The sequence below is a fragment of the Canis lupus genome, chromosome 12 (genome assembly GCF_048164855.1).
Source record: "Canis lupus baileyi chromosome 12, mCanLup2.hap1, whole genome shotgun sequence".
NCBI classification, from domain to species: domain Eukaryota; kingdom Metazoa; phylum Chordata; class Mammalia; order Carnivora; family Canidae; genus Canis; species Canis lupus.
The window spans coordinates 40,179,380-40,203,309 of NC_132849.1; the positions used below are offsets into that span (position 1 = coordinate 40,179,380).

At 47.7% G+C, this 23,930-nt stretch overlaps 1 protein-coding gene across 1 annotated transcript in view; it reads left to right on the forward strand.

Moving 5' to 3' along the window:
- The window catches only part of CAPN14 (calpain 14), a 38,161-nt gene extending 22,119 nt beyond the window's left edge, over window positions 1–16,042 (forward strand). The window contains exons 11-23 of the mRNA XM_072770625.1: window positions 396–559; window positions 1,480–1,643; window positions 2,143–2,151; window positions 3,529–3,734; window positions 4,682–4,718; window positions 5,180–5,236; window positions 6,560–6,617; window positions 9,245–9,309; window positions 10,412–10,480; window positions 11,122–11,200; window positions 11,815–11,931; window positions 12,286–12,341; window positions 14,653–16,042. Coding sequence (XP_072626726.1) covers window positions 396–559; window positions 1,480–1,643; window positions 2,143–2,151; window positions 3,529–3,734; window positions 4,682–4,718; window positions 5,180–5,236; window positions 6,560–6,617; window positions 9,245–9,309; window positions 10,412–10,480; window positions 11,122–11,200; window positions 11,815–11,931; window positions 12,286–12,341; window positions 14,653–14,679 — 1,108 coding nt within the window. The 3' untranslated portion in view covers window positions 14,680–16,042. The remainder of the gene's footprint in view (window positions 1–395; window positions 560–1,479; window positions 1,644–2,142; window positions 2,152–3,528; window positions 3,735–4,681; window positions 4,719–5,179; window positions 5,237–6,559; window positions 6,618–9,244; window positions 9,310–10,411; window positions 10,481–11,121; window positions 11,201–11,814; window positions 11,932–12,285; window positions 12,342–14,652) is intronic.
- Window positions 16,043–23,930: the final 7,888 nt, after the last annotated feature.

The following is a 23,930-nucleotide window of genomic DNA, read 5'->3' on the forward strand; positions in this document are numbered from 1 at the left end:
GAGTAGGGGGCTAAGATTTTTGTCAATTAACAGTTGAGAACTGACTTACGCAATTATTATTGAACATTTATATCTCAATTGGCTAGCTATGAACGTCTCAGTTCAGCTTTATCACTGCGGTCAGCGAAACAAGAACATTTCCCCCCCCACTCACATGTTGCAGGAGGCTGCTTCCAGCTATAGGTTGGGGCTGGAGGGTGGTTTTTTGATGGCTCACCTCTCCCGCTGCATCCTCACACTGACCTAGCCAGCTCTGCTCTTCTATGTCCAAGGCCAGCTCAGCTGTACAGAAGGGTGAGATCATGGGGCCGGGGCTGCTAGGGCTGCTTGGTTCCAGCCCCTGCTTTGGTCCTGATGAGTAGACATCATACTGTTATCCCCATTCCTCTCCACAGGATGACACTGAAGGACTTTCAAACACATTTCATGCTTCTGGTTATCTGTAAGCTGACCCCAGGCCTGCTGAGTCAGGAGGTGGGCCAGAAGTGGGCATGTACCACGCGGGAGGGGAAATGGAAGAAGGGAAGCACAGCTGGTGGCCAGATGAAGTTGCCCCGAGGTAAGCATGTGCACAGGAGCTGGGGCTCTTGGGGTTTCAGTGGCAGGTTTGCCAGGCAAGGGTGAAGATGCAGGCAGAGCCACTGTGGAGAGTGGTGGGGCCTGCGCCCTGCCCAGGGCATCTGGCTGAGGCTTCAGGGACTTTGCTGACTTAGCTGCATGCTCTGGCCCTGGGTTGTGTCCTACTCAGCACCGAGAGGCCACTGGCACCCATGGATTGTAGAAGGGTGGGTTCAATCTTTGGTTTTAGGACAAAGCCATCTCTTTGCTGAAATAACCACCCCTTTAAGGCAGGATCAAAATAGTAATTTTATCATATGTATCAGGCCCTCCTTCCCTGGAGGTTGGTGGTGAAACAAAATCAAGGATTCCCAGCTCACCAGTTACAGGAGACAAACATGTCTGAATTCTCAAAGAAGAGAGATTTGGTCACTGTGTCCCTTTACCCACAAGGGAGATGCTGAGCCATCTCTTTGGAAGGAAAGATCCATGGGGTATGATCCCAGTGGGCCAGGTGCCCTGGGCTCTGGCTTCTCCCTCTTGCAACAGAGGTCCCCCCAAAGGCTGAAGCTGCCCTTAAGCTAAGGCTTGGTCTCTGTTCAAATGCAAATCTGCCTGGGATCATAGACATGTTCTCCTCAGATAGTTAATATAGTCGCTTCCTCAGGCAGTCAATGTTTATGGGGCACAAAGTCTATGAGAGGAACTGTGCTACGCAAAGAGGCTATAGTCATGAGAATAACTCTTGGTCTGTGTGTCTATAGAGCATAGAGATTGGGGTGGAAGAGGTGGGGTGGGAGGGGGATACAGGGAGGCTGAAGACCCCACTCTGTGCAGATGGACCTCTGGGTGGGAATCCCTAGGCAGGTGCAATGCTAGGTGAGGCAGGGGCCTGGCTCACCTTACTGTGCTCTGCTCCAGACACATTCTGGAAGAACCCGCAGTTTCTGCTGTCTGTCTGGAACCCTCAGGAGAGCACAAGGTTCCTGAAGTCCTGCAACGTGCTGGTGTCCTTGCTCCAGAAGCCCAGGCATAGGCATCGCAACTGCAAGCCTCACCTTGCCATCGGCTTCTACCTCTTTCGGGTAAGTGGGCCTCTACGGCCCATGGCCTCATAGGGCATCTCCTAGCCCTGGTCATCCTTCCTTCCTGTTCCCTGTCTTCTTCACCATCTGCCTCTGTCTACACATGGACCTGGGTGCAGACCATGGCTCTGTCTCTTAGGAATATGTGATCTAGAGCATGTCACCTGTTAACACTTGAGCATCAGCTTCTGCTGTAAAGTGGGGACACTGATATTTATGCAAAGGGTAGATTAGAAAAACATTGTGTACCAATGCTTCTCTTTGTGCCTGGCACACAGTTTGTACAATCAATACCTGTGTTCTTTCCCTCTCCCAAAAAGTCAAGGTTGCCTTCCCTCACCCTTTTCCAGAATTCCTGATGATGGATGAAAATGTCACTGACTAGAACAGCAAGTCTTATGGGAGAGAAGGGAGCCCCTGGGTGGGCCTCTGTTAGTTTGTGTTTCTGGAAGAGTTGCCTTCCCTGCCCAATGATGCTTCTTTTTTTTCTGTTTTTCAGTTGAGCAAAGTAAGTGTCACACTTGAGCAGCTGGCCCTGCTTTGGAGTGATGTCAGCTTGACCATAGCAGCCTTATGTAAGGGGCTGTGGGGACGTCTGGCAACAGTGCTGAAGTGATGAGCACCTGCCATTCTTTTTACCTAAGGACCTTGAGAAATCCTTCTGCCTCTACAGGGAGGTCTCTGAGCCTGGTGTAGAACCAATACATTCTAGAATTGATTAAATCCCTGCATAAATACCTAGCGGTGATATTGAAGACCATCACAGCATAGGAAGAACAGTAAATCACCATCTTGCCTGAGATGTGAAGCCCATAATAAGACAGATTTGTAGCATATGAGATATGAGGAGACCATGCAGCCCGCCTCCTTGGGGACAAGGGACAAAGACTGGGAATATGGGACAGAAACAAGCAGAGGACAAGAATAAGTGTGGATCTCATGTGCAGTGGCAGCCTAGAGGGAGCACTTGAGAAGCTTAGAGATAACTCAGCCTCTGCGAGGTGGCAGCTATTACTTTGTTTCCCATCATAAACAAGAGTGGAAAACTTCATTTTCTCAGATTAGACTGAATGGAGTAAAAGGGTTTTTGTAAAATAAACCATTTCTGCATTGGGTATCTTGGGTCAGTTTTGTTTTTTTTTTCCTCCTGTAGAAACAGTGAGGGCTCCTAAAGTAGCCTATAAATTTTTTAAGTTATTTATATCATGCATGTTTCTAAATAGAATTTGGGTCAGCCCACAGTAAAATTGTAAACAGAACAAAGCTATAAGCCAGTTAAAAATATAAAAGGCAAGAAAAAAGTCACATTTGGATAAGGTAAGCAGTTGAGTCTACCAGGAACACTAAACGTAGGACAGCTAATATGGCTAATTATAAAATTTAGTTCTGAGATTCCTAGTAGCCAGGGCAAAGATGGCAACAAGATGGTTCTCTAGTTCTCACTGTCTGATAAAAGAAAGCATGCGTCGTCAGAAGATACATGTCGTTTCCTTAGTCTTGAGTGGAGCCTATGATATAAATATTTTTATGTGAATGAGTAATGTCTTTGTTATCTGTACATAAACTGGAGTGAAGATCCAGTACATGGTCCTCCTCTCCCTCCACAATCCTTGAGGGAGAGCAAAGAGGAGAGGCAGCAAGAAGGAAAGAGAGGGGAATAAAGGAGGGAGAAAGAAGAGAGACAAAGAAAATGAAAGAGAGAGAGAGAGAGAGAATATGAGATAAAACAAAAAATACATGCCCAGGCAATGTCAGAGCCAGAGCCTGATTCAGATCTTCTGAGATTTTTGTCCAATTCCCTTTCCCTTCACTGAGATGATGTAGGATGCCCAATTTATCTGTATGTAGCTATTTTAACTAGGGCTCTTCCGTCCTCCACCCACAGTACTATGGTGACCAGAAGAGACTGCCTCCTGAGTTCTTCTGGAAGAATGCCCCCGTAAGTTGGCCTGAAGCATTTCTCACAGAGAAAGAAGTGAGTCGGGAGCTGCATCTGGAGCCAGGGACGTACCTCATTGTGCCCTGCACCTCCGAGGCTGGCCAGGAGTCAGAGTTTGTCCTGAGAGTCATCTCCAGGAAGCACATCTTTCAGTAAGGGCACGGGATTCCCCTGGAGGTTGGGGTCCACTCGGGCCAGGGGAGGTACGGAGGAGGAGGTGGAAATGGCAGAGGATGGGGTCTCTGTGGCCAACACAGGAGAGGGGTAAGGAGAGCGGGGAGCTCCTGCATGGAGAGCATCCTTCCCCTTTCCCTCCACACTCTACTAAGAAATAAACAACCTGCTAGGCAATCAAGAGAAAAAGCTAGAACAAGCCTGGCCCCTACCCTCCAGAAGCTTGAGGCTTAGAAAGGACAGGGATGTATGAGCAGTGGTTTATGCTACACTGTGTCCAGTGCAAGCATTTATCTACACAGAGGGTTAGCAGAACAAGGAGGAGCATCTGAGCCAACCTCTCATGGTCCTGGGGGGAACAGGGGTGGCTTTGAGGAGGTGTTCACTTCTAGAAGATGCATAGGGGTTGTTCACATGAGGGGAGGCTGTCATCAATGAGCAGGCTCAGATGCCATAAGTGTGTGCAACGGAATCAAGAGACACATGTCCCAGCCCAGCTTCTTCTGCCTATAATTGTTTTGACACAACAGCCCTTCGACGCTTAGAATCCAGTTCTCTTTCTTTTTTATTTCATGGTTTAGCTCCAGGTGGTTTGACTCGACCTCAAGCCTCACTGCCTGTCAGTGCTGAGTCATATATATGAGTAGGAGTAGTTCGGTGTGGGTGGGGATGGTAAACGGTGGGCCCGGCACAGGGCTCAGTGTGAGCAAAGGCATCAAGATGGGCAACAGCACCGGGACATGTGGGGGATCCACTTGTGCTGGGCCATGTGGCTGGATTGTCAACTCCAAGGAGAAGTAGGGGGGAGGGTGTGAGAGCTGGGCAAGCCCACATGGCACATCAGCTAGGGAACTCGTTCCCCAGGAAGGGAGAATTTTGGCCAAAATGCTCCCAAGAAGTAATCCTGCCTTTTGTTTTCCCTCAGTGAAATTGGCTGCCACACCAGTGCTGTCTTCTCTAAGGTACGTAGGCAGGTGGGAGTGCATGTGCTGGGACTGTTTCCAAAGCCTGGGTGGTGGGCTTCTCCCCTCACATTCACATGTTGGGGGAAGAAGTCCACAGATCCTGAGGACCCCACTCTATGGCACCCATACTACGTTATCTATGTGCCCTAAGAGCCTGGGTTCTGCTCCTTTTGCACCAGGGCATGGAGGGTCCAGACTCTAGGTACATGAGTTATACATTGACTCGCTTCTGTTCCTTTCTACCTTAAAAGAAACAGGTGTTTCTTTTACCTGTTTCACTGTTTTTGCTACTTCCCCAAAAGCAGTGAGAACTGGAGAAGCAAAGGATGTGTGAATGCCGTGGTAGAAAACTTAAGAGCATGCTCAAGGTCCAACTTATGGATTTCTGGGGCCTGTGTGCATGAGCGTCCAGTTATCCAGGTGAATGACAAAGTCTTGCCATGTGTCTGTTCCTCTAGGAAATAGTGGACCAAAATGCAGGGCAGGATGAATTCTTCACAAAACTCTTTGAGAAGGTAAGTTGGCCAGATGTGGTGGTGAGCAGGGGGCAAAGCAGGGGCCAGAGTGGAGCATAGAATCCCACGGGGGATGTGTTTGTCTCTGCCTGCTCCTGGGTACAAAGTGTGACGTGAGACTACTGTTCCCCAAACTGCCACTTTCTATTCAAGTCCTCAAGTTTTTAGACAAGTAAGTAGAAGTGGATCTTCTCCGGAAAACTCCTGCAAAATGAGTATCTGATCTTGGAAGTGACATTGATTAGTTGTAGGAGAAGCAGCTTTGATCTTTAATCCCTGAGAAAATGTACTATAGAGTTAGGAAGCAGTGTTGGCAGTTGCAAGAGCGTGGTAATGACGAGCCCTAGGGATCTCGGGGAGTCCAAGGAGAAAGACCCCTTGGGTGGTCTCCTAGAGAAGAGATAGGGCTGGTAAGAGGGCATTAGGGAGGAGGAGGGTCTAGGGCTGCACACCTGTCCCCTTGAGGTCTTTCCTTGCGCTGACCCAGATCAGGAGGCCAGTGGCATGAGTGCAGGACTCTGGAAGCCACTCTGTCCCTAATCTGCAGGATGCTAAATCCACTGAGGAATAGGACAAGAAGTACGCTAGAAATCTGGGGTCTAACAGCTTAGTGATGTCATCAAAACTGGAAGAGCATGAGCTCCTTGTGTTAGTAACACTAGATTTAATTCACAACATGCCTACCCTTCCCCCCCGCCCCCGATCTTCTCTCATATTTGCTCTTGGCATTTTGCCTACTGTAGCCAGAGAGGATAGTCAGAGTCTTACACATGCCGTTCATAAAAAGTTTTTTTTCCATACCAGGGGTTTCCAAACATTTTCTGTTATAGTCCTTTCATCAAATGGAATCTCACTGAGAATCACTCTAATACATATAAAACAGATTAAAATGATGTATTATGAACGTGTAACTGTTTTATAAGCTCACACTGATGATACTGACATTTCATTTATGTTTTTTAAAAGTTAAATGTTAATATAAAGGGTTTCTTCTGATAAACTCTAAAATTAAAATTTGGAGGCTTGGCTGAAGATAGCATATTAAGAATAAAATTCAAACCAAATTGTTTGCTGAGCTCCTAAAGCATCTTGATAAAACGCAATTTGAAAAACATCATTATTAGACTGCTTCCTATGAGTCTTGCCCCACTGGGGTTCTCTGGACTTGACACCCAGGGTTACTTGCTCTGCCCAGAAGTAGCAGAAGTAGCGTGCTGAGCAGGTATAGGAATGACTCCCTAGCCCTCTTCTCCCGCAGCCCCTCTGCACCTAATGAGCTTTTGGTAATGATAATTTTCTCCTGCCACTCTGCTCCCACGTCAGTATCCAGAAATAAATGCAATGCAGCTGCAGAAGATCCTGAACCACATGACCTGGTCAAGTGAGTATTTTAGAGTTATCTTATAGGGCTCTGGGGACATAGCTTATTTGAACTCTGGGTCTGCTCTCTTTCCCTTGTGAATTGTTGCACGAGGGTCCCCTAAGGGGCTGTGTATTGCACCAGGGTGGATCATGTGGTCTGAGGAAGTAGTAGAGAAATTTATACAGCTTGGGAAATAGGTGTTGTGTTTTGTTTTGTTTTGTTTTGGTGTTTGTTTTTTGGGTTTTATTTCCTTTGCTTTGCTTAGTTTGGGTGTGTAGAGATATAGGACTATGAAAATAAGGATTTCTAATATTTTGCTAGTTTGAGAAGAATATCCAAGTACTTCTTTCTTGGCATATAAATTTCATGTGGAAGAATTGTACCCAGCCTGGCATATAAATGTATTTATATACGATATATGTATTGACTAGCCCACTAGGAGCTTTCTAATGAACTTGTATCTAAATTGACCAACCTACACAAATTTGAAAGAGGGGAGCACATCCCCTGAGAAGGCTACAAATGGCTAATGTGGATACCTTCATATTAAGCCTGAGATAAATTATTAGAAGAGCTCAAAGTCTGTGGAAAAAATTTTATATGTATATCTCAAGTGGGAAGAACATGATTTCTCCAAGGAGGAGAATGAATTTCAAAATGAAGAAAGCAAACCAAGCGATTAGAAGGTCTTTGACACCTAAGATGTGTGATTGCTTCTCCTTTGTGTGAAGCCAACACTTCAAACACAAACAAATTATAGTCCAGGGTATTGTATAACTCAGGGCTTGAAATAATTTCCAGATGGTTCCTCAAAGTCAAGTTCGGGTATAATAAGAGAGCCAAAAGGAGAGATTCTAGAAATTATGGAATCTAAGAATTCCCTCCACACCCTAGAAAATGAATTTGAGGGAAATCATCTAGAAGGGATAGCTCGAGCACATTTACAGTTTGTAAACGGTTTTGATCACAAGTATGCAAAATGGCATTCCAAAGAATGTGTGGACAAATCGCTTTCATTTGGTCCAATGAGAGAATTTTTGGATTGCCAGATCAGAGAACTACTGTGGTTTTGGGCAAAATACTTGGTAAAGTATCTGATGGTAAATGATGGCATATGGGTTGGAAAGTAGCAATATGAGATGTATTCACAAGTCTGATTACCATTCCCAAGAGTTATATAAATATAAAACCAGAGGGATAATTCTATGTCATGGATGAGAGTCTATCAGTATGATGAGAGGCCCTGGTCTCTCCCCTTGGTCCCCTTTACTTTCTCAGCTTTTATCAATGACTCAGAAGAAGATATGGGAGGTAGACTTATCAGATCTGCAGATGGCACAAAGCTGGAAGGAATCATTAATAAACTAGATAGCAGAATTGAAATTCAGAAAGCTCACAATAAGCTGTGCCCAAACCAAAAAGATGAAATAAAGTCAGAGTGATAATTAAAAACTGCCATTTCATTGTTTTTTAAAACTGATTGCGTAAGTTCCTTGCAGAAGAGATCTCATTTTTGTGGCAGTTTATGTGAAAGATATCTGGTTAATTTAGTTGACCTGGAGCTTAACACAAGCTCACAGTTTCAAGTTGCTGCTAAATAAGCTAATCTAAATTCAGGCTATATTTAATGGAAACATTTAGATTTGTATTTTTGAAACTACTTTCCGAGAAGTATCAGACGTAGTATTAGGAAGTGTTCCATGAAATAAAAGGGGTTAGATTCTGTGGTCAATTGCACTCGGGAAATTCTGCATTAAACAAAAACAAAATTTCATTGTTGGCTCCTCAGTACCTACTATATGCTAAGATGCATGGTAAATGGAGAAAAGGTTCTATAAATATACAATATTTCAAGTATGTTTGAACTCAAAACACTTTCTCTACAGAACGTCATCATTGGAATGTAATTTGGGAAATACTGCTGGAAATTTGGGGGAAGTCGCAGCCCATCGTACTCAGCTTCATGAAACTGCATCTGAAGGAGTCCATTCTGGTCTTGCTACCACATTTAGAGAGAACATGGCAAAGCATAGGGCCTAGAAGGAGGCGAAGACTGTTTAGAAGCCACATTTAGAATGGAGGGGAGACGTCGAAGAGCAGACATATGCCTGTTTAGGCTTTTTGGAGGCAGAGCTAGGACTAGGGACTAGGGACTAGGGACTGAATTTTGCAAATTTTGCAATTAACATAAATTGCTCCTGACTGGAGCTATCCATCCATGTGAAAAAGCGAACACCCAAAACTGAGAGACCTTCCACCAAACATCTGAGGATAGGATACTCCAATTCAGGTGGAACTTGAACAAATTGATCTCTTAGATCTCTTTCAGATTTGTAGTCCATGCCTCTGTGACATTCCTATGTCCTAGGAACACAGGGCCATGCTCATCTGACCCCCGTAGAAGCAGAGGCAGGCTGTAACTGGGGGGACTCTGCAGGGTTTTACAGTGTTCCTTGAGTATAGGAACCACCACTGAGCCTTCTCTCTCTCCACTGCCCTCTTGTTCTTATTCTCTGCTACCCTCCATATATGATGGTCTTTAGAACCTACAGGTGGCCTAGACAGCATGGTCTTTTCCTATTCAAAAAAAGGCTGTGCCATCCTAGGGCCAGCCCCCCATGCACACTCTGTCTATCTCCCTGCAGGTCTGGGGAGTGCCAAACCTCGCTTCAGCCTGGATGCCTGCCAGGGAATCCTGGCCCTGCTGGACGTATCTTTTCAGGTTTGTGGCAGGATGCCCCTGCTGCTGGTGGAGAGCTTCAGTCTGAGCCAGGCTGCCTGGTTTGAGTCCCAACCCTAGTGCTTCCTAGTCGTGTGATCTCAGGCAAGTCGGGTAGTCTCATTGTGCCTTCGGGCCCTCGTGTGCAGCATGGAGATGCTATTAAAAGCTACTCTGGGGCAGCCCAGGTGGCTCAGCGGTTTAGCGCTGCCTTTGGCCCAGGGCGTGATCCTGGAGACCTGGGATCAAGTCCCACGTCGGGCTCCCTGCATGGAGCCTGCTTCTCCCTCTGCCTGTGTCTCTGCCTCTCTCTCTCTCTCTCTCTCTCTCTGTGTGTGTGTCTCGTGAATAAATAAATAAAATCTTTAAAAAATAAAAATAGAAGCTACTCTGTAGTATCTGTGTGAGAATACAAATAGGGTAACGCGTGCAAAGTGCTTAGTGCTGTCATCGAAGAAGTCTTCAATATTAGCTATGAATAGCAAGAATCTTATTTGCTGACAGTGAGGATGAGGTGGCTGTGGTGTGGTGGTTGGGGGCAATTCTCTGGGTAACAAGAAGCTGCTACAGGAGGCTCAGGGTTCCGAGGTTTCCATTTGGTGATGGGGCAGTGGCTGTTCCCATCTACAGATCAGGAGATCAGAGTTCAGGGAGTTCAGTGGCATGCTACAGACTATGCTTTCCTGGCTCTCAGTCTTGTGAGGTTTCTAGCAAACCTTCTGCCTTTCTAAGTGGATGATTTAATCACAGTTTAATTATGCATCTAGAGAGGCACAAAGAATGGATAGTTGGGGGGGCGGGTTGCAAATATAAAAGCAGTCTTTGCAGAAATGTTGCAGAGGACAGTGTGGGGTGGTGGTCAGGTGTGCAGGCATTGGAGGAATTCCCAACCTTATTACCGGCAGGATGAATTTCAACAGAATCATGCAGGCCCCATTTTATCATCCATTACAGGGGGTGGGGAGGGAGTAAATACCTACCTCACCTATGAGGTAAAAATGAAGTAACGTAAGTAAAGCATGTGACTTGGTACTAGACCCAACTAGTATGGGAATGCAACTCCCCAGTGGCTTTGACCTTAACACTCTATCAGCTTAATGCGTCCGGTACCGTGAGCATCCAGGAGTTCAGGGACCTGTGGAAGCAGCTTATGCTCTGTCAGGTAAGAACAAGCCTTACCCACACCTCCTAGGGCAGGAGCAGAGATGGTAGTTCTGTGAAGCTGCATTAGGTACCACTCCCCTTTCAGCCCTGTGTACCCCGGTGTTCACCCAGTCTGCTCTACCCTCCTTCAGTGGGCCCCCCTGCTCTCTCTCTCTCTCTCTCTCTCTCTCTCCTAAACTCAGAGAGCCCATTGCAACAGTTTCCTGAATTTCTAAAATGCACGTCTGATCACATTGCTTCCTTACTGAAAGCTTCTTGAGACTCCCCATGGTCTTCAGATAAAGTCTAAACTTCGCATGGCACTGAAAGTCCTGCATCAATTGGCTTCTTCCTATTTTTCCAGTTATTACTCACTACTATCCCCCTTGTCTCCTGGGTCTGAAAGTTGGAAGCCCTTCAAGGTTTGGAGAATGTGCCTAAGTCAGGAACATTTAGCTATACCCAGACTGTCCATCCACATGATAAAAAACTACTCCATTCCTCGGGATCCCAGCCCCCATGCCTGTTCTTGACCTGGGCAGCAGGCCCTGCTGGTGGAGTCTCATGCTAGCCACTGGTCTGCTGCAGCATGGATGTTGGAGCATGGTGGGCTCTCAGGCAGTGCTTGGAAATTGAGCCTTTGGTGTGGGCTCTTCACAGGAGGTTTTCCACAAGCACGACCATAACCAGTCGGGGTATCTGAACAGGACCCAGTTGCAGGCTGCCATGAGGGATGCAGGTAGGTGCAGGCTGAGCAGGTGCCTCAGGGCACACGCTCGCCAGGGTGGGAGGGGAGGCGGTGTGCGACTTCTGAAGTAATCTTAATGCTCAAAGTTGCTTTGGAGTCCAGAGGCCCGAAGATGTGGATCTGCAAATAACGGAAACATATATTATTCCTATCACTATGGTCACAGCTAACATTAATGAGGGTTGGGGCATCCATGCTCTCATTTAATCATCCATGCCGTGTGATAATCCCGACTTTACAGAGGAAGAAGTCAAAGCTCAGGGAGGTTAGGTAACTTGTCTGGAGCTTGAACCTGGGACTATCAGGCCCCAAAGCGGATGTTCTTGACCACTCTTGGGCAGACTACCTCCTGCCTTGAAGGCCAGAATCCCACTTGATAAAAAGATCCTCATCCTGGTGGCCCAAGGGGGCAGGAATGGGAAGTCAAGATGGAGATAAAGTTAATGGACTAAACAATTAAACAATTAATAATGAACCACACAAAAGAAAACCTCCATGTTATCAGGATTCAGGTCCTGGAAGGGGAGGGACAATTGAAGGGGCCTCAGATGGAGGGGAGGGGCATGAGGTCCCCAGCACCCATGGCGAGTCTGTGCTTGATGCAGGAATCATGCTCAGTGATGACGTCTGCCAGCTGATGCTGATCCGCTACGGTGGCCCCAACCTCCAGATAGACTTTGTCAGCTTCGTCCACTTGATGCTGCGTGCAGAGAACATGGAGGGTGAGCTGGTGGGAAGAAGTAAGGGCCAAGACTTCCTCTGCATTCCTCGTGGATTGCCCACCCATCCCCACTTCAAGCAGGAGGGAGAACAGCTGCCAGCGCAGAAACACCAGGCCAGGAGCTATGAGGTCCCCTGGCTCTGTGTCTGAAAAACCTGCATTGCCCCAAACTCATGTATGCCACAGCTGTCCCAAAGGCAAAGGTCTGAGGCAGCTCATTTACCCTTGTAGGTGTGCCACATGTGGCTGCACATAGGCTGAAACTGAGTTTCCAGGTGAGGGGACAGATGGGAGGAACCAGTTCGTAATATCTCCACCCACATTAACTGTGTTCCTTTCTCCTGTGTTTTCACAGATGCCTTCCAGAACTTAACCCAAGATGGCAAAGGTATATACCTTCAGAAGCCAGAGGTAAGCCTTTCTCCTTGGGGTGGACTCACATCGTCTTAGGCAGAGGTGGCCATGGCAGGTCAGGCTCTTGTGAAGGAGCAGGGTTCTGGGGTTTTCATTCGACTGAGTTGGGGATGTAGTCCTGCATTCATTGCACCCATCTATTCATTCATCCACTCTTTACTGAGCACGCACTCTGTGCTGGCCACATGTGCAAGGGGCCTAGACACTGACTCAGTGGACCCAATGACTATGAGCAGCATAATGCCATGGGACAAGTCCATCCAACTTCATCACTCACTGAGTTCCCCAGTTACATGTCTGGGAGTCAGAGGGCCTCAGCTGGCTGGTTTGTGATTGGTGGGTGAACAGGGGGCTTTGCTGGGGTACTTTCATTGGAAGCTCTGGTCAGGCTGGTCTCGCTGCCTCGGGACAATGGCAGACATGCAGGGGAGCGAGCTTATACATGCAGGGTCTCCGAGATCAGGCACATTGTGTCCTAGAACTCATTCTGTTGTCTAAAGCAAGTCACATGGCTGAGCCCACTTCCAACACTTGGGGAAATAACCTTGTCTTCTGTCATGAGAGGCACATCAAAGTCACTTGCAGAGGGCATGGTCACAGAGAGGGTGAAGAACCCAGGCCAGCAATGAACTCCAGCACAGATGGTAATAGTGGAGCATTTCACAGAGGCCTTTCTGGAGGAGGTGACATCAAAGTTGAAAGCTTGAGGATCAAAGGGAGCCAGGGAGGCAGAGTGGAGAATAGGAAAGGCTCAGGCTAGAGGGAACAGTATGTGTGGTCCTGGCTAGAGTAGAAAGGATGAAAAAACTGGCTTACATGGAGTCTGAAAAGATCAGGATCAGATCTATCTCAGGAGCTGGCTTAGCCTTTCCCTTATGGGCCGGGATTCTGAGCTTGTCTGGGTAGCCTCTTAAACTTCGTACGGTGCTTTGCATGTAGTAGGAGCCTGACAAATGTTTGTTGAGTGAATGAGGTGATGTGCTGACAAGACAAATCCGTGCCTGACACTGATGGTCTTCCCTGATCATACAAACCACATGGGTTTACTGAGCACCTGCTATGTGTCAGATATGGCACTAGGTAGTGTTTACTTCAAAGACATTAGAGTTTGGAGTTAAATCATCTGCTATTTCTTTGTAAAAACACATCCTCTCTTTGGGCTGTTTTAGAAGGGCCTCATAACAGGTAAGGTTTCTTCCTTGATCTCAAATGTCCATTTTATGTACTGTCTTTCCAAGATACTGGGACCCTCAGTATGTGACTCACCTCAATCACAGTCATATTTGAATGTAAAGGTGGGAATCAGCTGGAGGGGCAATGGTTAGAATCTTCTGGTTCCACCTCCATTTCAAATCCCCAAGCTTCTGTCCTGATCTACTGCAGGCTCAGAGCTGGGAGAGCAGGACAACATAAACGTGCAATTGAAACAAGGCAGCCCACAGCCTGAGCAGGCTCCAGCGGTGCAATGTGCCATCATGGGACGAGAACTGGACTGAGACCCAGGTTGAAGCCACAGCACTGCTTGTAACTAGCTGTAGGACCCTAGGCAAATCAACTTCAATATGTCTGGGCCTCAGTGTCCCCACATGTGAGTGAGCTGGGAGCTAGGTGGTCATTAAGATCCTCTTCAGTTCTGATCATCTCTGGCTCCACGAGAAGGAGATCCTCAGGGCCATCCAAGGAGGTCTATAGGAAGTGACAGCCAACTTGTTGGAATTTCATGCTGGTTTTCTCTGACACCATTGGTAACTCCACCACTGTCACCTTCATCACCATCATCACCATCAGCAGCATTATGATATAATTGGCCTGGGGAGTGTTTTCTCTAGAGGTCTCCTCTATGTGAGTTGGGGGGGATTGTTCATCACACCCACATAAAGCTGTCAGACAAATAGGCCCATAAATGTAAACATGCAGAATATGCTCTAATGGATTTCTGCTACCCAGTTGGTCCACACACCTGCACACCACTGTCATGAGCATGCCCAATTGAATTCATGGCAGAAAATTGCACTGAGAATTGAATACAGAATCAGCCTGTATCTTGGGTATCATCATTCACCGGCACCATTAGGAGTCAATGTTGATTATATTTCAGGTTGATTTATACTTACTACCAGATGGTGTGGTCCCTCTGGCTAAACCATCCATTACTGTTCTGTCTCCATGGCTTCCCAAGAATGAGGGGGAGGAGGTCCCAAGTCCTATGTCAGGCTCCCAGGTCTGGTGACTGAAAAATAAAGCACCCTTAGCTGAATGTCAGAAGTGGGCCTGAACTGACCATAATTTGCTTCCCCATTATGTCCAGTGGCTGATGATGACTCTGTACTCCTGAGAAGGAGCCCTGTCTGCTTTCAGTGAAGACTCTGCATATGCCTCAAAGGTAGCTTTTGGCTGAGACCAATCCTCACTCAACCCAGTTACTGTTCTTCAGGACCACATCTCCGGTCATCATCTTCTCCGCTGGGAAGATTACTTTTCTGAAGATATCCCTTTGGATAGGGAGTGTGCAAATAGGGAAAGGAGTTAGCAAAGATTGTCTTGGACTTGTGAAGACCAACTGTTCATTCTCAGGCTGCAACCTTTCCACAAGCAGATATGTTACCTGATGTGGCCTAAGCAATCTGACTCTGGAGTTGGTGCCATAACCTTCAACAATATCGCTTCCATGGCTGTCCAATTTAAATGACCTTAGCCAAATGTTATCCCATTTAGGGTAACAGTCTAGGTTTCAAGATCTGAAGAGGGACTAATATGTCCTTAAACAACTGAACCAGCATCTAGAAATTGGTGTAGGCATAGGCTAAATTTCAACTGTGTGGAGGTGGAGTGGAGCTACACTGAACTTTCAAAACACAGAAAATGAGAGGATAGGCAGAGTCTAGGTGGGTTGAGCTGACTCTGGCATTTGAGATCACTGGATGGTTTTCTGCTACAATATCTCCAGATGGTCGAAATTGGGGCAGGAACCAATGAATTTAACACCTGAATTCTCCAAGAGCTCCTGCATGTAACAGGGACCCATCTGTTTACTTGACCTATGGACTATCAGATACATTTAAAATCAGTCACCAAAGCCTCTGTGTGCCTACTTTAAAGAGCAACAAATCCATGCTATATCAGTGGTGGTTGGTATCTCTGATTTTTTTGAACTACCATGCTGCCTTGCTTTCACAGCATCACTCCCCAACCAAGAATCTGGAGGAAAACCAGAATAAAGGCCACTTCCCCAAACCCTACATTCTACTCATAGGTTCACAACTCAGAGCCATTTGTTAAAATTCTGTTTATTCTTGATTTCCAAGCTGTTCTAGACATGTTCAGACATGACTGCCTGGTTTCCAAGCGAATAAAAGACTAAAGGAGGAATCTGAATGATAGGATAAAAAGATGTCCATGGACAGAACAAAAGGAAACCTGATAGTCCAATAAATGGGCACTGTAGAAGGAGCAAAAGCTTTCTAAGCATGGCATAAGGAAGTAGAAAAGTATTTTACTTAGAAAAAACTTTATTGATTCCAAATGACAAAATGTAAAATGGTTTTCCATAAAGTTCCAGGTATATGAAGTATTGCGGATTTTAAAATGATGATTATATGTTATAGCCAAGATCTTTATGTCTATTTATTTGTCAGTATCATTGTCTTTAGATTCTGCGATTGTACATATTTGTTTGAATTAAATAGCTATTGCTTCGGTCCCATGAAGGCAATTTGGAAGATTTTTGGGGGGTGGGAAGGTGATACCCTCATCCCATTCCTGACACTTGGACTGCAGTGCAATGGTTTGCTTGGTGCAGATGCCATTTATATTGAAGTTAATCAAGTCTGATAGAGCCTCCCTTCTAGCTTCTCAATGATCTGAACTGCCCTTCTATGTCACCCATGTGTTACCCTGATTCATATGAGTCTATCACTGTAGTAGCTTAGGGACACCCCCACGCCATGCTGACCTTTCCCATTCCTCCCAGTGCCCCCAAAGCTGAGTGCTGAGACCAGGGGGCAGAGGCATTTTCCTGCCCAAATATCCCTTTTCCATCCTCTGTCACTCCAGGGCACGGGAGGCAAAGGAAGATCCAGGACAGGATGTACTGCACAAGGGTCAGAGTGAAGTCAGGCTGAAGGTCTGAGAGGTGGACTCCTACATTTCCTGGAATTCAAAAGCCAAAAGTTTTAACCTGATGGAGACAAGCAGGAAGTGTGCAAACCTAGTAAAGGAAGAGCAAGGAGTCAGTCCTAGGTGCCAAGATAGGTGAGGTCAGGGAGTCCAAAGGTTGGGATGTCCACCCGTGCAACATAAGCAGGCGGGGCATATCAGGATGAGCACTGGTCCAGGCCTTTAAAGTCTCAGAGGGGAATAAAAAAATAAAGACCCTTACTGACAAAAGAAAAGGCCAGTTGTAAGAGAGTACTAAAATACCTGCCCTTTATTTATCCTGCTTTTTCTCTTTTCTTGCTCTCATGGTTTGTACAAACCTCAGTTACCAATAAGAACCTTCTAGATTCCAGCTGGAGCCTGGGGCAGGGCAGTCAGCAGCCAACTGTAAATAGCACTGCTTTCCTGCCACTGTCATGCTGGGTTAGAGAAATGATTTTAGCCTCTGGGATGCTCAATCTGATGTTTCCCCCAGTGAAATATATGCATTTATATTTATAATGGGAGAAAAGGAGGAAATGAGTTTTTCATGGGTCATGGGTAGGTCGAAGGGGGCCAGCTGTGCTGGGCTTAGTTTTGGAGCAGGTTACGTGCCCAGCTCTCAGGGAGCTTTGGAAAGATGGTCATCTAGGGCTGCTGACCCTATCTTTTCCCAGTGCCCTGAGAACGCAGGGGTATAAAATCCAACAGCAGTGAAAGTGAGGAGACATTGGGAAGGAACATTCTAGGGATGACATTGGGCTTCAGTTTACTCATTTGTAAAATGGAGCCCAAAATGTCTACATCACTTGGTCATTAGGAAGATAAATAATGCCTGCATACTACAGGCACTCAATAAATAAAGCATCTCTTTTTTTCTCTTAGGCAGTACACATATTTTTTACAACTGTTATAATTTATTTTTATTTCTTAAAATTTACTTTTGTTTCTAAAAAGCATGGCCCCTCATAATGACAGCTTTTTGTAAACACTCCAGATTTCACAGTACATTTCCACTTTCTTCTTCTTCCTCCACGTCCCCTCTCTGAACTCTTCAAACCGTGTCTTTGAAGTGTGGCCTCAGGAGGCCAGCCCCAGGCTCCGAGGTCAGGGACCTGGCCCGGGGACCTCTGAGAAAGTGGCCGTCTCCTTACGAAAGCTCCTCCTACGCCAGGCAGACAGCGGCTCTGCCTTCTGCTCATCTGGGACCTTGGGAGCAGAGGGAGTTGATGCAGCCCAGTCCAGGCTGCTAGCTGGCTGCTTTCTGGACCACAGACCAGGCAAGTTCTGGAAGAGTCTTCTAGGAGATGCAGGCTGGCCAGCACGTGTCCCAGAAACTCTGCTGGACGACTGAGTTGTGATCTAGAACTGACCGTATAGTGAGAAGGTGTGGCACGTCCACAGTCGGGAATGCAGCCCCTGGCGGGACACTTGTGTCCTCGCTGGGGTGCCCTACCCTGATGGGCTGGGCAGTGGGCTTCCATCTCATGGACATCTGTCCATCCAGCCGTGCAGCCAAACGTTCGGCCCTCTGCGGGAAGACGCTTGTCAGCCTTCCATAGCGGCTCAGGCACCGTGCTAGGCCTCGGGGACCAGAGTGAAGGTCTACTGAGGTGGCAGGTGACTGGCAGGTGGCCTGGCGCTGTGACAGGTGGGGCAAGGCTTCTTGGGAGATGATGCTTAGTAAGGATGTTAGAAACTAAAGAGAAAACAGCAAAGTTCCCCACAGAGGGTGCCGCACGGGGAGGGGGCGGGGGGAAGGCCCGGATGTGAGCAGTGGAGCAGTATGTTTGGAAGGCGGCCAGCGGGTCAGGGGAGCCGGAGCCTCGCTCTGTTCCAGGGGGCCGCCGGGGCCCAGGTGGCGCAAGCAGGCCGTGGCCAGGGCCCCGCAAGCCCTGTCACCTCATGGCATCCGGATCCTCTACCCAGGGCCGAGGCATCCCCTGAGAACCTCAAGCCTGGTCCTGAGCCGTTCAGGCCCTTCTTCGGCAGCAAAGCTAGGAAGTCAGCAGGGTGCAGGTAATGACAGGAGGCAGATAGAAGAACCGAGTCCAAATCCCTGCCCTAGTTCAGGGGAGCTCGGTCAAAGGACATCATCTTTCTGAATCTCCACAGCATCACTGATAAAATGGTGAGGACAACGCTCACCCCACAAGGTGAGTGTCATAAGATGCCCAACCAGCCTTTCTGGCTTTTGGCCTTGCACCTGATTTCCCTGGAGGCGGGCGCCTTTACTCCCCCGGTTGGTGGCCTGTGCTGAGGCTGTTCCAGCACTAGATGGCGCGCTGTCCCCGTGCAAGGGCTCCTTCCCACCTGTGGGCGGGCAGGTGACCACTTCGGCCACTAGCCTGGGAGATGGGGCGGCCTTAGCGCCCTGCCAGCCTCACCCAGCTCAAAAGGCCAGCTTCAGCCCACCCAGGCTCATTTTCCTTTTCTTGCTTCTTTTTTTCTGCTTAGTTTTTAATGGATGCCCTGCACTTTGTTTTAGAAACACTGTCCTATGAGTAATGTACAGCTTTTTTTTGTTTGTTTCTGAAAAAAGCAAAACTATGTTTTTAAGCCCTTAGTGTAAAAGCATCTCCTTGAGAGATACAACCACTCCCAGGCCACACACCCACGAACCCCAGCATCTTGCTTGGCACCCAGCTTGACACCTAGCTCATGTTTGGGATTTACTGATGAGTGAACAACTTTTGAAGTAATTCAGGTGAATCCCATCATGAAAAAGTCAGTGCATATTCGAGATGTTAACCAAAAATGTTAGCATATAAGGATTGCTTAAAGAAACATACAATTTTCCTCTGAAAGGGGCTTTCTGCTGAGGCCTAAGAAAGTTTACTCCCAGGGCATTCAAACCACTGCTGGAAAGCTCATCAGACTCTCCCTGAAGACATTCTTCTCTGGGTCAAGTTCCGAAGCATTTACTTTCAGATTGCAAGAGACAGTGGAAGCTCTGTGAGCAGTAGGAGGGAGCGGGTCCTGGGCCAGATGTGGACCAAGGCGAGGCCAGGTCGGAAAAGTCCTTATCTCTATCCTCAGCTTGCTCAGTTTCTCCTGCTTGCAAAAGAAGAGGCTGGGAGGGGGGTAGCCCAACCCAGGCAGGGTGGTATGGTGGAAGGCGCAGGCCTCACCTTGTCAGGGAGTCTGGCTGTATTTTTGCTCCCCTGACCAGCTGTCCACGCAGCCATAGATGAGTTCTCTGACTTCTCAGTTCAACGATTTAAAAAGGTTATGTGTGCAGTTGGAGGAGATTGGGTTGTAAAACTTCTAAATCAGCCTCTGGCAGGACATAACGAATTTACAAGAACACAGTCTAGCCTTAAAAAAAGATGCGTACTTGAGTCCAGCTCTACCATCCACTGGTATAAGTTACCTTAACGAATCACCAAGTGTTCATATCTACAGTCCAGAGGACGCCCTGTGGATCACGCATGATCACATACTTCAATTGCTCAGCACAGAGCTGGGCCTCTGCTGGGCCCTCTCTACTAGGGGAAAAGCTAAACGGTTTCTGAACCACAGCAAAGCAGAGGCCACGAGGTTCTGATGCCTGATACCCAAGCTTCGATTCTGCTTGGAAACCATCTCTTTGAAAGCTTTCGTACAAACGATCCAGGTCCTGGATTCATTTTCATTTTGGCTGAATGAAAGGATCGAAATGATTGTCGTCCTTGTTCTGACTTCCCATTGGCCTCACATCAAGTGTCCCCCAAGAGGAAGCCTCACCAAGCTTGACATTCTACTCACACAGCTCTCAGACCAATTTGTTCACCAGCAGTAATGGTGGGAGTCAGCCCTGCGAGGCCACACAGCGGGCAACAGCATGTGCTCAGGCACAGCAGGTGGACCAGGTGTGGGTCCCTAGGTTGCCCACCTCCAACCTTTCATCCTTGGTACCACACATGCTAGTGGGCCCGGTTCAGGCCTCTCAGCAAGACTGGCCTTTGGGCTAAGCCTCCCATTGCGTGCAGTTTGGGTCTCCCTGGGTGCACCTCAGATGGTAATTCATGAAGAACGTTCTTTTTCTGGTCTTTGGCTTCCTTGAGAAAGGAGAAATCAGAGATTATTAGGGTGTCCTTGGCCTGGGGTTTAATACTGAGAGGACCATGGTGGTCTCCTCTCCTCAAACTGCTACCATCTCTGCATGAGGAAGGAACTTCTGGAAGGAGTGGGCCACAGGCAGGCTTCCTGTGGACTCTAGGAGGCTGTAACATGTAGTTAGGTTAGTAGGCATTGTCTGGAAGCAGTTCTAGGAGATTGTCGCTCAGGCCTGCTCATTGCTCCAAATCTTTGTCCTGTCAGTGTGGATGAGTGTGTCTGACACCCAGGCTTCCAGGAGCAATGGTGGCTTCAGGTCAGCCAGAGCCTGGCTGTGAGGCTTGGAATCTGGGAGAAGAGGTCTAAATTCTGTGAGTTCTGCTGTGAAAGATGGCGTCTTCCAGGGGGTGGGAATGATCCTGCGAGGAGGTGCTGGTGACATAGGAAACACTCTTGACCAGAAGCCGGATGGCTTGAGCTTATATCCCCTCTGCCACCAACAGGCTGTGTGATTGTGTGGCCTCAGGAAAATCATTTAACTTTTCAGGTGTTGGTGTACTCACCTTCTGATTTGGTGGTAACTCCTGCCTCACAGGATGGTGACAAAGATTAAATAAGATTTTGAGTGTGAGAGAGCTCTGTACACCATATGGTGGAGGTTTTGCCCACAGCTGGGGGTTACAGCTCTAGGAACAGGCCTGGCATCAAGTGCATTTGCTAGATTATTGGAGAATATTTGATGCTGCTCTAGAAAATAAGAGAAACAAATGGTTGAGGATAGATCACGCTAAGTGTAGAAGCAGACGGCTTGAGAGACACACTTGATGTAGATAAAGGGAAGCACGTGTAAACACAGATAGGGAGGGAGGCGCACAACAGACACCGAATATTCATGACTCACGCTGAATATCCACAAGGCACGTGAAGCCCCAAATACTCAGGATGCAGCAAACACACAAGAGGCCCACAAGGCGCTCCCTCCTCAATCAGCCGTCAGTGCCCCCCATATGGTTCCATTCTAAGCCCTGGAAATGCAGCTACAGAGCCATGGCTCCCAGCTGACCAATTGGCAAGCTGCAGTTGTGACGGGCCGGCCCTGCCCCTGTACCTCTCTGACAGTTGGGCTTCAGACCCTTCTTGCCTTTAAGAAGGGCTCCATGCTCAAGCCTCAACTCTGGTGTCTGTAACTCCACCAACAGCACGAAGGGCTGAGGCAGCAGAGGGATGGACACATGAGCATTGCACCACCCAGGATTCAGTAGTGTGGTCCTTCCACCTCCCTCGGTATTTTGAGTGTGTTACTTACCCTGTCTCTCCCCCTTTGCTTCCCACTGTGTTTTAAAGTGATTCATCAACCATGTGATCTGAGCCTCTTGGTCTGGTTGTGAGCCCTTCCATTTGGTCACTGGAATAGCGTGCTGGTGGTGGGGTCAGATTCTCTCACTGCAGCAAGGTCATTTCCCCTGTGACACCTGGGGCTGGAGCAGGGAAGTGGGGTTTGGGGCAGGACTGTGCGCTTTCAACTCTCTAGCGTGGCTACTGAGATGTGGGTGCTGTGTCTACATGTGTGGTAGATGGAGGAGACTCCTCAGTGCCCCCTTTCCAACAGTCCTCAGCACCCAAACCAGCTGCCACGCAGAGCACTGAGCCATGCCAAAGACCGCACCGCGTGGACAATTTCCCAGTCACCTTGCTGCTCCCTCCCCTTGTCCTAAGCAAAGGGCACAAAGAAAATGGGGTCAGAGCCCAGCCTCTGTCACATACTGTGAGATTTAAGCTAGTCAAGCTCTGTGTCTTGGTTTCTTTATTAGTAAAACCAGGCTCTAAGTAACAGCTACTGTTTATTAACAACCCAAGCACAGGTAAGACAGTCCTTTTTTGAATTTTACTTTACCATATGTACTTGATTTTATTATTTATATAGTTCTTAGTTTTGTTTTTTAAATAGGCTAGGCTAAATCCTAGTGCCCAGATATGAAAATTCAGCTCCTGTTCTTAAGGAGGTTGCAGTGTGGTTGGCGAAAAATGCAAGGAAGTCATCCCAGTACAGGGTATAAGGACCACACTGGGGAACTCAGCTTAGTTAATCCAGGAGTCTTGGAAGCATTCCTGGAGGACACATACTCAGCATGAATGTTTGGAGGAGAGAAGGATGATCTAGGTAGATAGGACCAAGCATGAGAAAGCAGACTCCTCAAGAGAGAGACACTGGCTGTCATGATTTAGCCTGTCTGGGAGAGATTGTTCTACTAGCTTATCAGAGGACATATTGGCAGAACTAGAAATGGGAAGAAGTTCAGAGAACATAAGTGGACTACCCAAGGTCTACAGGAAGCAGTAGGTTCTCATGACTTATCTCTTTCTGGGCCCTCTTCCCCAGTTCTTAGAAGGTCCTGATAAGTGCCTTTCCAGTTGGGTCTGCTGGCTGAGGAATGAGCTGCTCTGGGAAGGGAGGTGGGACAAGGAGGCTGCTCCATTCCACCGCATGTCTCAGAGACCCAGACAAAGGCCAGGCTGAAAGTGTGATGGGGACAGGGGAGCTCTGAGACAGGTGTACAGGCCAAGCCCTACTGTTCTGCCCAGGCCACAGTCCATCAGGCGGGTCTTCAAGGCGGTAGGGAAAGAAGAAGAGGCTAACATGTGGCTTCATAGATTGTTCTCAGCTTTAAGCTTTCCCCACTCAGCCAGAAAGCTTTTTCTGTCCCATCCATCTTTTCTTTTTAAATTGTATTTATTTATTTGAGAGAGAGAGAACATGCACACAAGTAGTGGTGGTGGGGAGGGCAGAGGGAGAGGGAGAGAGAGAAAATCTTAAGTAGACTCCCCATTGAGCGTGGAGCCTGATCCAGGGCCTGATCTCATGACCCTGAGATCATGACCTGAGAGGAAATCAAGAGTTGGATGTGCAACTGACTGAGCCCCCTGGGTGCCCCTCTGTCCCATCCATCCTGTGAGATGTGTAATAGGCACAGCCCGAGAAGCAGATGGGGCATTCAGTAAACAAGACAAGGCATTCTCCACCCAGATGCAAACCAATAAGACCAGGCCTTCTGGGCAGGAGCTTTAAAAATTACTTTTTACCTCTGTGGAATCTCACCGAATGCTAGGAGGCTGTTGAAACAGGATTTCCTTTCCAGGGGATGTTTGTTTGAAGGAAACCATCTTATTGTTGGAGGAGCCATCGGGGCCCAATCAGGAGAGAGAAATGCACAGTGTGGTGAACAGGAAAGCTTCAGATAAAGACTTTGTAACAGGAGATCGGGGTAAGGAGAGATTGGCTGACAAACCATAATGAGAGCTAAGCAACGCAACATAGCAGGGGTCAAGTCGTGTGCTAACCCTAGGGTTGAGATAGGGTGGCCGAGGGAGGGCCACCTTCCCCCTCTCGGAGCTGATCCAGACTTTGATGAAGAG